This window comes from Gigantopelta aegis, chromosome 4 (assembly GCF_016097555.1).
Source record: "Gigantopelta aegis isolate Gae_Host chromosome 4, Gae_host_genome, whole genome shotgun sequence".
NCBI lineage: Eukaryota > Metazoa > Mollusca > Gastropoda > Neomphalida > Peltospiridae > Gigantopelta > Gigantopelta aegis.
Genome location: NC_054702.1, coordinates 63,325,682 through 63,340,021, shown reverse-complemented (window position 1 = coordinate 63,340,021; position 14,340 = coordinate 63,325,682). Strand labels below are relative to the sequence as shown.

The following is a 14,340-nucleotide window of genomic DNA, read 5'->3' as shown; positions in this document are numbered from 1 at the left end:
CTACTCTTTTCAATTAGCAGCAAGGGATCTTTTATATGCACCATCCCACAGACAGGGTAGTACACACCACAGCCTCTGATATACCAGTCGTGGTGCACTGGCTGAAACGAGAAATAGCCCAATGGGCCCACTGACAGGGATCGATCCCACACCAACCGCACACATCGAACGAGGGCTGTACCACATTCCACCCCAGGCTGAAAACAGTAATACCAGTGTTTATCATTACCCAAACACATGGCTATAAGACTGCCATACTATGTTAGTGAGTTCTGGTTCACTGGTGGAAAACAATGACTGCCAGAAACACCATTAGATTCAAAGTTTATGCTTCAAAAAACCCCAAAAATATGATTTTCAAAGTAAAAATGCTACAGAAATTTGTCTGTCATACTTCAAAGATAACTCATATGCTCATTCAAGTTATAAAGTAACACGATCAAAACGACAGGTCGTAGTTGTTCATATTCCACAACCTGAGAAAAAAAACATAATAGAAAAATTCATACACAAGTGAATAAAAAAAAGAAAAATCCATTGTCCATTGTTAACTGTAAAACTTCTTCTAATTCAAATATTTTATATAATTATTAACAGTATTCCAGTTACTATTCAAATGTCTGAAACAATAATGTGCACACCTTTTAAGGCCAAACTGTTTTCAGTAATGATTTTGTGAACTATCTGTGATTTTGAGAAGAAAGGCTAATTTTACCATTGATGGCTTCAGGCAAATCATCTTCAGTGGTTCCTTCTGGCAGGAACCTCCACTGGAAGACTGAATGGTCAGCTCCACCTGTAGATATAACCCGATGTTTGTCTGCCGCGAACCGCACGTTCGTCACATGAGCAGAGTGGCCAACGTACTTTCTGAACTTAGCTCCTAGAACAAAAATGAACATATTTAATATCAAATAAAATCCACAATCTAACTTGCACTTGTAAAATCCAAAATACATTTCTTTCAAATATATTTATCTCCTAAAGTGCTATTTCAAGAATAAACTTGTTTAACATTTTATTGCATATTATTTTTAAAATAATAATTTCAAACATTTGCAAAACTGGTGACAGGGGTAGCTCTGCCTCTCACTAACTGTGAATTTCAAAACCAATTATTGGCAAATGATATTTTAATTTGGCAAAATAATATCAAGTGATGATTGATATTTTGTTTGAAATAACTGTGGGTTTCGGCAATTTGTAAAGTTAAAAAAATATTTGGCACCAACAGCAACTATATTTTCTGGCTTGTTTAAACAGTCACACTCTTTATAACTCTGACATGCTACATTTATTAACTTTTTATCATGATCATTAATAAACCATTTAACAAAATAGAAACCACGTTTGTACAAATTAATATCAAGCCTTCAAATTTGTACTGTACCTTTTTTCAGACAGGGAAACCTGAAGAGTTTGACGAGACCAAAATCATCTGCTGTAGCTACAACTTGAGCCGTGAAATTTGCATCAACTGCGTTCACATCATTTGTGTCTGTGTATTTCTCCCAGATGCCGTTCACCTCGGGTCCCAACACCCCAGTGAAGGTTGCCCAGTGAATGCTGGCTATTTCCTCCTTGTTCGTGGCTTGCTTACCAGCTAATGTATAAAATTAGTGGATTAAAATGATTACAAAAGAATATAACAAAATTATGCATCTCAAGATTAATACATTACTATATTACAAGGTGGATTTACCATCATATTAAATTTATTATAAAAGAGTACAACAGCTAATATTCTAAACAAATGTTAACAAAATGGCACAACAAAACAAAAAGTCATAACAAAAAAAAGAAAAAAAAAGAAGAAAGCTATTATATTGAAATTAATTATGCTGAATTATACTCATTTAGCATAAATAAAACTGATGTAAAAATATAATATGAAAAAAAAGAAGTATTATACAAATTTAAATGAATTAATATTGTGTTTTTTAATATAAATGTATCAAAATGCACATTCAAATGTCGTTTTATGATCTAGAACATGAGACAAATTGCACAAATTGACACTATTGCCTTCAGAAGCATAACACTATACCTTGCTTTGCACCTTTGTTGACGTGAGACCAAAAAACTTAACAAAACAAAATTACAAAACTGACAATTGTAGAAATACATTTTTATATTACATATTGTGAAATCTGGACACTAAACTGTAAGAATGAAAATTAATTATGCAGACTCCATTACTGAATTGCAATATATGGTCTTACTAGGCATTTTGAAGATGAGCCTCTCTGCGGCCCCACTGTTTGTCTGCAGGTGTTTGCTGTCATCCGACCAGTCAATGTGGGTGATGAAACTCGAACTACCACTGCAGGTGCCCACCCGCTTGTATCGCTGCTCAGTGGAGTAGATGTCAACAAAATTGTCATTGGACGCAACAGCCAGAAAATGACCACAAGGGGAAAACTTCATCTCATGAATCACCTCCTTTCTGTCCTTGATGTGGACAACCTCAGTCAAATCCCTGAATATAACAATAACATTTGACATAACAAGGTACTGCCACCAATAAGAATATAAAAAAACAAACAAAAAAACAAAACAACCCAGAACAACATTAAGTACTAAAAGAAAAGGATAAGTAGAAAGTTTTAATTGTTTTTTCTTTACATGAATACTTATCATGACCTCCGAGTAACAAAGGATGTAAAGGCAATGTTTTTTACTTTTATAAACAGCCCTTTCCAATGCCCTTTTAAATGGGTGATGAAAAATTACTTTCATTTTGCTTTAAAAATCACACAAGAGGAAACAAAAGTGTAGAGGAATGAAGCATGCTGGAGTAACAGTGATGTGTTTGATAATGGAACCAGTACATAATAAAACAAAAGCACACTACGTCTAACCTTGATCGGAGCACCATGAAGGAACCGTCGGTGAACCCTGCAGCAATATGCTGCCCATCGTTGTCAAATGCACATGAACGGATCTTGTGTTCAAGCGTAGTCTTTGACAGCAGGTCATAGTTGCCCATATTCCACAATCTGTGGAAAAAACATAATAGTCATGCCTCTTAGAATTGAAAATTTGCATAACCCACTGAGGTAACCCATTTCATTTTTGCGTAACCCGTAATGCACATGTTAATGGTGCCCTAAATATTGTGTTCATAGGTTACGCAAAAATAGATTTGTGTGAACAAAATGCTCGTTCTCATAATTTTCAGATGCTTGATAGATAAATTCATATACAAATGGATAAAAAAACAAAAAAACAAACTCCATTGTCAAATTCAATCTAAAATAAAACATCTATACTTTTTATGTTAAATAAATGGTCACAAAATAATATTTAAAACCTGATGAAATTCTATCCTCATGAGGATTTAAATCATTTCTGTGTTGAATAACTTTATTTACTTAGTCCAAATATGCGATTGGGCTTAGAATTAATTCCATTCAATGGACACACTGGATTGTTTTCTATTTCTATCAGTGCAACTAAATGTTTCTGTTTTCTTTATTAAAAAAATAATTCCTTTCCTGATTTCCAGCTTTCTTTAGGATATATTCAATTATATTTATTTATCAACATTCATGTACCAACCTTAATGTCTGGTCATCACTGCCAGTAGCAAACATGGGCTTCCTTGGATGAACTGCCAAGGCCCACAACTCTCCCTCAGCATGACCCTGAACCAGACACTGAGGCTTATCTCTGTCCTTCACAACAATCTCAAATATTTCACTATCCTGGGTGCCCGCCAAACAACGGTCGCCACGCCAACAGACACTTCTAATACTTAAACCTGAAAACAAAAGTTACTGGGTTTAAAACAGTTGTGTCTTTTGAAACCATATTTTGCTTTCAAGACTTTTTTTTTTTTTTTAAATATCATATTGTTCTAAATCAATGTATAACCAACAGTCTGGATTCAGAAACTTCTTAGCAACATATAATTTAACATCTAGCTTGAAATTGTCATTTGGTTCACTGATATATGTTAGTGTGCAATAGGAGATGCCAGTGACCAAAAATAACCTATTTATATAATTCAAGTTACTTACTGTCCAATTTAATGATAGTTAAGTGATGTATTATATGATCTTCAAACTAATGTTTTAAGAAATTTTAATGAATTTGAACAAAGGCATCCCCTGCATTAATATATCCCAAGTATTCTAACTAAAAGCAATGTCACACAATACGATCGCCGTGCAAACAAAAATAGCTGAATGTATAGCAACCAATGAAATCATAATGTTTGTCTTTGTACCATCAGCTATTCTTGACTTAACGTTCATATTAAATCACTGGTTCATGGACCAGGACTTTTCCAAGCAACTGACCACCTGCCCATGTAATGAGATTAAATATGTTACAAGTGACACAAATCTGCAGAAAACAACTAAAATCATTAAAATTTTAAAATTTAAAAACACTACAAGACACCACTGAAAAAGTCATCAGATAAATATGAAAATCCTATTTATTCACAAATATTTCCTTGTGAATGACATATACACCAGAAATAGTTCCCGACAAGCCCTCCTTTACCTTTATATCCATCAGGAGCATTTGCAAGGTTCACTGAAACAACCGGCTTGAAATCTGCATCCCACATTTTAACACAGCTGTCTTTGCCTCCACTAGCATATCCATCGTCACTCATATGAAGAGAATAGACAGGGCCCTGCAAACAGAATTTAAAAACATTCATATCAAAAAGAGGGATGAAACATAATTAACTATGCAGGATTGTTAAATTGAGCAAATTATGCAGCCATTAGAAGAAAGACACATTATATGCTCTTTCCCATGGAACGAATAACACATGGCTACCATGTTAGTGATACTGCATTTTATCATCCATTAAAGGTTTTTGTAGGCGATATCGCTGGCACTATAATTTGTGATATCTCCTGCGATAGTTACCGCAGGAGATATCGCTTCTTATAATCTTGATTGGTCAAATTTTAATCACAAGACAATAGTTTGTTATGTCACTGTGTTTGTTTCAGCGCTAAACCTATCATTAGTGACGTCACGCCACTACCAGTTAACGAGTCTACCGCTGCCAAATATAGTGACATTCAACCCACATTACTGACGTTGTTTACAACTGTCGCAATGAAAAGAATGATAATGGATGATAAAAAGAATACCCCCCTCGTGTCTTGTGATATCATAATTTATCAGCACTTGTTGATAAAAGTATACAAATCCTCGGCAAGCCTCGGTTTTCATACTTTTATCAACTTGTGCTGATAAATTATGATATCACAAGACACTCGGGGAGTATCCTCTATATATTGATTGCAATACACAACCAAGCCTTGTATATTTATTACAAATTTGATACAGGTCATAGATCACCAAAATACAGTCTCTAGCGTTGATGCGTTAAGCTTGAATAAATTATGAATATTCCAGTGTTTGATAAAATGATTAACAAAGCTGTCTACCTTGTGAGCGCCTGAAATAACACGATCCAAGTTGCTTCCCTTCCAGATATAGATGTCACCACCAAGGGTGCCGCTATACGTCAGGTCATCAGGCCCAAATGCCAAACACAGAATGGTCTGTATTTCTCCAGCACTTCCAAACACACCCTTTCGAGGGGTGAGAGCATTCCCACACAAAGACCAAAACTTGATGTGCTTAACCCCACAGGAGACAATGGTATTAGGCAGGAATGGGTTGAACTGTACATCAAATACCTGAAAGAAAATGGTTTTGTATATATAAAAAACATTATCAATAAAAAAAATTATATTTTAGTTTAATTTACTACATACAGCCAACAAATGGATCTTAAAATATTGAACATTCTTTTGTTTGAATAAAGATGTAACATGGTCTAAATTAAGGGTTATACTGTAAGTAATTCAGCTGTACGTATTGTTACTACTGAAGCAGTTACTAGTTTCTTTAATATATATACACATACATATTACTGTAGTATTCAAGATATAATCACTAAATTATTAAACTAGTTTAAAATCAAACAAACTATTATTTTGATTAAAATGGGTTATTGTAATTTTAAAATTTCAATAATTGTCTATTCAGTGATACAACCTACACAGGCCTGTAGTATTATAGCTACTGAAAACATCACTTTATGTCTATTATTTCTTAAGTAATGCTTATGCAGGTAGTGTATTCAAAGTACAAAGCACTTATATAGGCTTCACCAGCAGTAGTCTAAATATGTTTACTATATCTTAAAAAAAACACACAAAAAAACCCCATCAACAAATAGTTGATGTAATTTAACGAGCAACTGTAAGTTATAATTTGTTAGGAAATATTTTGCTATTTGGAAGTAAACTACCTTGTCAGAATGCCCTCGCACAGTTGAGATGATTTTGCCTTTCCTCCAATCCCACACATTGATAGTGGAATGCTGGTCCATTCCAACAGAAACCAATCTCTGAAATAAATAAATAAATAAATAAATAAATAAATAATAATATATATATATATAGATATATATATAAAATTTAAGATATATGTAATTTAAATATGCAGAACATAAAGCAAAATTTAAAAATTAAAAAAAACCCCAAAAAACTGCATCATACATCCTTATTTGTACAATTCAGATATGTTCAAAATTCATTACATGATACTAAGTATGATTTTACATCGTATAATGTGAAAAACTGTAAATAATCTACCGGTATTACTAATTAAAATTGACTATTTATTGTAAAATAATCATCACGTTTATTGTTGTTTTTTTAAATTATAATTTCACCTACAAGTGAATCAAGTCTGTACACGTTATTTGTATATTATTTCAACTTCTGTAATGTAGTAAACAGCAAAGAGTTTGAATGAGTGCAACTAATACATGTTGTCAACTATTTTTTTTAAAGGTTAACTTTATAATAAAGTAAAGTTCTTAAAAACCCATTGGTGAGAACATCATTTGTTATTCTTGTTAACATATATATGTGCAATAACATTTTAAAGACATATGACTAGCTACTCCTAGGTGATGACCAGGTCACCAATGTCATACCATCCAGCATTTAAATTTATTTTAAAACTGTTTTTTCAGGATACTACATTTGTGTCCGTTAGATGCCATTTAATTTACAATGCAGTTTAAAAATGTATAACTTGTTGTAAGATAAATGGAATCTAACAGACACTGATGTAGTATTCTCTATTTAAAACCAGACAAAAAAAGTTTTGCCAAATATCAGTATGGTTTCATTTTCAGCAAAGGCTATTTTAATTTTATCTTTTCTTTTTTTTTTAGAAAATTCTGCATTAATGATTAAAATAGCTTTATGGCAAAATATAATCTTCAGCATAGATAACTTGTAAAGTGCTTTGCACTATTACATGAAAGCGAAAGTAGGAATAACAAATTTTACTCATTGGGAATAAAAAGTACTTTATACAGTAAAAGAGATCTATACTGTAAAACTGGCAGTTAACAATTTTATTATACTGTGAACCTTTAAATGCATACAAAGTAACCAACAGATGTTCTTACATGGCCGTCTTTGTCAAAGCCGAGAGCCCCGACACCATTCTCGTGACCATCTTTAAGAATGGAGGCTGTGCTGTTGGTTACAGAATCCCAGACACAGATGTAAGGAGCTTTACCAATCTGACCAGTCGCAACCAGAGTTCTGTCTGGGTGTAAAGTTAAACTGAAAAATAATCAGAGAACGTCATATAAAGTGTTAACACTGAGCACTGTTGAAAACAGTCACCCAAAGAAGTCATGGGAAAAATAAACAACAAACTTAGCACTTACTTAATGTCTATTTGAAAGCAGAATTAAAACTGAAGGCTATTTGTGCCTAGTGTACAATTTGATATTAAATACAGATAGATACTTAGTAGTCATCAACAATCACCAAAAAGGCTAACTTGAAAACCACATTCCATTTTGGCTGGCATTTATTACCCACCTGGTGAACATCTGGTTGTGTCGTACAAATTTCGTACACACCTAGTGGTGCATATTAGTAGCAGAATGATGTCATTTCGGTAATTGATGTCATCTTTGCTGGTCTTAGCTGTGTGCATTCGCATGTCTCGCTGAGTAATGTCAGTAAAGTAATGGTCAAATTTTACATTATTTGATGGTGGGTAATAAATAAAGTACCATATTCATTTTCGTTAGAGATAATTTTATTTAAAGAAACTCAGGAACTTCCCATGGTATCTGACTGAACGAAACAGGTCAGATGCTAACATAGAAAGCTCACTTGTTTCATAAAAATTATATCTGGCTAAAATGAGTGTAGTAGTCTATATATATATTTATTACCCATATGGGCAGTGAGATGTGGGTGAATATATTTTCTATCTTTCTCTAGGGACGTTAGTTTGGTGACGTCATCAGTTTCCTTGACTGTCTAAGTCTCTCGTTGATGAGATTTTACAAACAACAGTGAATGTTTAGATAAATAAATTTCAAATAAAACTAATTTCTTTGTAGTTCATTCACTTCCCACTAGAAACATCAGTTCATCACGAATGTGACCTCTCTTGCTTACATTTGATTTGTGTACCTAAAGATAACTTTTGACGTAATTGCTTTTCTTTTGTGACGTCATCAGTTTACTCAGACTTTCACGTCTTGTATATTATATAATTTGTGTCATGTAAGAAGTTTAAAGTTTAAGTTTCTAACCTATTTACAGTGTAAATTACACTATGGGTAATAAATACAATAACCCACTCAATACTCGGAATTACAGATTATCTGTCCCTCATGAAATTAATGTTGTCAGTCACTCACTAAAGCTCTTGACTGACAACATTAATTTCACTCCGGACAGATAATCCGTAATTCCTCTTAACTTGTAAGTTATTGTCTATAGTATATATCCATCATTAGTTCATTCAGATCTCCTCTGAAGATCTCGTTTCCTGACATCACTTTAGCAAATCACATCACCTCTAATTTGTTTGTTTTTTACCACAATAAATCCCTGTACATGTTAGATGATCAAGGAAAAAGACTTGTAAGAAATTCTGGCTGTAATAAGATTTGGGAGATCTTGAGATTATCATATTCAGTGTTTTTCTCAGAGTTAGGACTCTGAAAATTGAGAGACAATTGCTTTGTTTGCTCATCGATCATGCAAACTTTATCTAAACTTGCACATGCAACCTACTTTCATTAGCATATTAAATTTAGAATGTTACGTATATTATTTACATGGACAAAATGGGTCATGCAAAAAGAAAATGGGTTACTTATATTTATTTTTGTATAACCTATAATTATGCATTACTGGTACACAAAATTTTAATCCTGAGAGGCCGGAGAGTTTAAACCTACCAGCCTTATGTCCAATGGCTTAACCATGATACCACCAAGTGTCCACAGCATTTTCCACAGCAAATTTACCATTAACCTGTTGCAACATAAGTTTGTTCTTTGTTTTGTTTGCCAATATGCTGTAAGATTCATTTATACCAGTGGCAGTATTCGCGGACTGAAAATTACGTGACAGTTAACACATGAATGACATGTGCATGATAACAAAAAAGGGGTTGTAATGGAATAACAATTTATCATATACAGCATAGTCAGTCTGCAGACACATGTCAGTTCAATCTTTATCTTATACGGTAATTATATTACATCAAAGTCAGGGCTAGCTCTGGGTGATCAGAAAATTTCTCCAAATTATCTCAAAAATGCAAAACACATAGCTATTTTCCAACAAAATATCAATTATTACACAAATTGTTTTTGCCAAATTAAAATAAAATTTGCCAATCATTCATAAAATGAGTTATCAGCACTGTTTATAATCAGGTTCCACCTTTCAGAACTGTACATACCAAACTGCACACTTGGTCAGAGTTGCATATTTCATAATTGAATATGGTACCTATGAAAATAAGGCACCCACAAATATTAGATTGAGTGCCATGTTTTAACTGGCTTTGAAAGCATCGTGCAAATGCAAAAAAGAGGATGTAAGATATTACTGTGACTGTCAAAATTAACATATGCAAGGGAGTGAAGGGTGGGAGCACATGAAAAACAACAGCTAAAAATATATTTTCTAAGATAACCAAAAAGTGTCCTGTTTAAACAGGTCGCTGATTATGCAAATTTAAGATACCGAATATGGATCTATTTATCTGTAAAATATGTTACTGACATAATTATTAGCAAAGGAATTCTATTGTTATAAAGGTTTGCTCGTAATTAACAAGTGATTTTCATTTCTGCATACCTGACAATATCGTCGTCATGGCCAAGGAAAAACCTCTGTTTGTTTTCTCTCAAGTTGTAAACAATACCAACACCGGCTACAAAATAAACAATATCTTTGCTTGCAGTGTAAAATAAATTGTTGCGACACTGGTGACCCCTGTAACCGTACACCCATTCCAGTCGGAGCTGAGATGTGGGTGCTGTCTTGTCAGCCATGATCGGAAAAGGTTGCAAGACTTGTCTGTCGTAACGTGTTTCAACTAGACATTTCTGCCGCCACAACAAACATTTGAGGTCCGCGCAAGACCGGAAAAACTTTGTTACTTCCGCGTACCTGTTCCGCTTGGAACTCCTCGGCCGGTTACGGATTAAAATTTAGTAGAGGTAGGAGGTAGCCCAGCAGTCTAGGGTGGATCCCTATCAATGGGCCGGTTGTGCACCACGACTATATCAAAGGTGAGGGCGATTCGGTGCCACAGGTTAGAGTCCTAACAAGGGCATGGGACAATTTTTGAGGCCAGAAAGGATTTCATTATCCCCTGCGCCAATGCGTTAATATCTATGTGTGTAATAGTCAAATACGACATACATACACTATATAGATATTCATACATCACCACATACTAGCCAGTGCCAGGTTTACTCACAGTTTCATATAAGTAAGCGGGATCGACCGCGTAGCTTGTGGGCCCCGTGCATATGGTTGAGTTAAAGAGCATCTTTTTAAAGATGACTCAATAGCTCAGAACGTATCATGGCAAGTCTGCAAGTTGCGAGCGATTCGGTGCCACAGGTTCGAGTCCCAGCAACGGCATGGGGCAATCTGTGAGGCCAGAAAGGATTTCATTATCCCCTGCGCCAATGCGTTAATATCTATGTGTGTAATAGTCAAATACGACATACATACACTATATAGATATTCATACATCAGCACATACTAGCCAGTGCCAGGTTTACTGACCGTTTCATATAAGTAAGCGGGATAGGCCGCGTAGCTTGTGGGCCCCGTGCATATGGTTGAGTTAAAGAGCATCTTTTTAAAGATGACTCAATAGCTCAGAACGTATCATGGCAAGTCTGCAAGTTGCGAGCGATTCGGTGCCACAGGTTCGAGTCCCCCTGCGCCAGTGCGTTAATATCTATGTATGTAATAGTCAAAACCGACATACATACAATATATATACTCTTCAAAAAAAGAAACGCAAAAGGGTACAAATGGGTTATAACTCCGATTTTATGTTTCCTACCGGTTCATGCTTTGTGAATATAAGGTCATTGCATGTCCCAAACACATTCCCACGGTTACATTCGATAAAACGCAGCTACTGTACAATAAAGTTCCAAAATGTGAATATTCGCAAAAACGCAGCCACGTGCAAACCATGTCACCACTGCACGTGCGTTGTCTGCACGTGCAACATGAACACCGACAGTATAAAAGTGCAGGGTGTTCGCTTGCCTGGCCTCTGTATCTGGCCGACAGTTGACAATCCAGGACATGCCACGTCTCAGTGAACCGCAGAGAAACAATGCCATCGGCCGACTAGACGCAGGCGAATCCAGAACGGCCGTTGCCAGGGCATTCCATGTGTCCCCAAGCACCATCTCCAGACTGTGGGACCGTTACCAGCAACATGGATCAACACGTGATGATCCGGTCGACCACGGGTCACTACCCCCCCGGGCAGGACCGCTACATCCGGGTACGCCACCTTCGGGGAACGATTGACTACTGCCACCTCCACAGCCGCAGCAATACAGGTTTGCGCAGGATATCCGACCAGACCGTACGGAACCGCCTACGTGAGGTAGGAATTCGTGCCAGACGTCCAGTTCGAGGTGTCATCTTAAACATACATACACCGTCGACTCCGCAACTGCAGTGGTGCCAGATTCATCGACAATGGCCTCAACTGCGATGGAGACAGGTGTGGTTCAGTGACGAGTCCCGATTTCTGCTCCGACGTCATGATGGAAGATGTCGCGTGTATAGGCGTCGTGGTGAACGTTTATGCGGCAAACTGCGTGCAGGAAGTGGACAGATTCGGCGGGGGTAGTGTCATGGTGTGGGCAGCCATCTCACACACTGGCAGAACTGACCTGGTCCACGTGCAGGGCAACCTGAATGCACAGGGCTACATTGACCAGATCCTCCGGCCACACATCGTTCCAGTTATGGCCGAACGCCAACGCAGTGTTTTATCCAACATGACAACGCCAGGCTCTCACACAGCACAGTCTCACAACGGCTTTTCCTACAGAACAACAACATTAATGTCCTTCCTTGGCCATCGATATCACCGGATTTGAACCCAACTGAGCATCTATGGGACGAGTTGGACCGACGCCTCCGACAGCGACAACCACAGCCCCAGACCCTGCCCGAGCTGGCAGCAGCCTTGCAGGCCGAGTGGGCCACCATCCCCCGGGACGTCATCCGTACTCTGGTTGCTTCAATGGGCAGGCGGTGCCAGGCAGTTGTCAACACACGCGGAGGCCACACCCGGTATTGACTCCAGATGACCTTGACCTTGGTGGTGTGTCCTATCACTTACTCACAATGGACTAGAGTGAATTGTGAACAATCCTGCAACATTTGGTAATTATCGGACTCACCATTCAATAATGAAATCAATTCTCCAAATGTTACGACAATGTGGCTTTGCGTTTCTTCTTTTGAAGAGTATAGATATTCATAAATCAATACATACATACAATCATATATACAATTACATACATATACATACATACATACATACATACATACACATACATACATGCATACATACATGCATACATACATGCATACATACATACATGCATGCATTCATACATACATAAGTTCAACAGCATCCTTTTTTATGGATGTATGGATAGCTCAGAACGTATCGTGGCAAGTCTGCAAGTTGAGGGCGATTCGGTGCCACAGGTTCGAGTCCCAGCAACAGCATGGGGCAATCTGTGAGGCCAGAAATGATTTAATTATCCCCTGCGCCAGTGCGTTAATATCTATGTATGCAATAGTCAAATATGACATACATACACTATATAGATATTTATACAGCAATACAAACTAGCCAGTGCCAGGTTTGCCCTGTGTCATGCACATAAGTGGGATCGACCGTGTAGCTTGTAGGCCCCATGTATATGGTTGAGTTAAACAGCATCCCTTTTGAATAGCCCAGAACATATCGTGGCAAGTCTGCAAGTTGCGAGCGATTCGGTGCCACGGGTTCGAGTCCCAGCAACGGCATGAGACAATTTGTGAGGCCAGAAATGATTTAATTGTCCCCTGCGCCAGTGTTTTAATATCTATGTATGTAATAGTCAAATACGACATACATACAATATAGATAGTCATACATCAATACATACTAGCCTGTGCCAGGTTTGCCCACTGTGTCATGCACATAAGCGGGACATACATACAATATATAGATATTCATACATCTATACATACAATTAAAAAAACCCAGAATCTGAAGAATTCCATCTAAACAAAAAAACCCCACTCAACATCTAAATTGTGGCAAACATCACTATTCGAGAACGCCAATGAGCATAGTTATTTTTGCTGTGAAAACAAATGCTATTTTTGCTGCGAGGTCATTTTGCACATAAGGCTTGGTTAAAAAACAAACAACTAAACAAGACATGACAATGTATACTATATTTTTCTGTATTATAAATGTTCCCGATGTTGTGGTTTTAGCCAAGACATTTAACATTAGATTTGGCGTCTAACAGATATTTTATGAATGGTGGTCCAGGTAACGTGGAGACAGCGTCATAGATTGCACATCCCATGAAAGGACAGGGCGATTCCCTCCATGCATATCTCACAGCTCCAATAAGCGCATTGTAGCAGGTATTTCCGTAAGCCAGGGATACAGACGAATTGTCAAAAGCAGTTATTGTGGCGGGATACCAAGTCGAGTTCGGCGAGTGACAATACGACGCAGTCGATATATTGAAGCAGCAGATCTGAAATACAAAGGTAAAGTTAAAGTTTGTTTTGTTTAAAGACACCACATGAGCACATTGGTTTATTCATCATCTGCTATTCGATGTCAATTTATTTTGTAGTTCTGACATACAGTTTTGGAGAAAACCCGCTACGCTTTTCTATTAGGTCATCATATTCATATATACCAGTCGTGGGAGCTCTGGTTGGA

The 14,340-nt window shown here is 36.8% G+C and overlaps 1 protein-coding gene across 2 annotated transcripts in view; it reads right to left on the bottom strand.

The window, feature by feature from the left end:
• Positions 1 to 10,432, bottom strand: part of LOC121370902 (echinoderm microtubule-associated protein-like 6) — a 42,830-nt gene extending 32,398 nt beyond the window's left edge. For both annotated transcript variants that reach the window (XM_041496435.1, XM_041496436.1), the window contains exons 1-10: positions 10,185 to 10,432; positions 7,469 to 7,628; positions 6,293 to 6,391; positions 5,421 to 5,675; positions 4,513 to 4,648; positions 3,562 to 3,763; positions 2,862 to 2,999; positions 2,223 to 2,479; positions 1,391 to 1,603; positions 716 to 883 (exon numbers count right to left, since the gene is read on the bottom strand). In XM_041496435.1, coding sequence (XP_041352369.1) covers positions 716 to 883; positions 1,391 to 1,603; positions 2,223 to 2,479; positions 2,862 to 2,999; positions 3,562 to 3,763; positions 4,513 to 4,648; positions 5,421 to 5,675; positions 6,293 to 6,391; positions 7,469 to 7,628; positions 10,185 to 10,381 — 1,825 coding nt within the window. In that variant the 5' untranslated portion in view covers positions 10,382 to 10,432. The remainder of the gene's footprint in view (positions 1 to 715; positions 884 to 1,390; positions 1,604 to 2,222; positions 2,480 to 2,861; positions 3,000 to 3,561; positions 3,764 to 4,512; positions 4,649 to 5,420; positions 5,676 to 6,292; positions 6,392 to 7,468; positions 7,629 to 10,184) is intronic.
• Between the last annotated feature and the right edge of the window lie 3,908 nt (positions 10,433 to 14,340).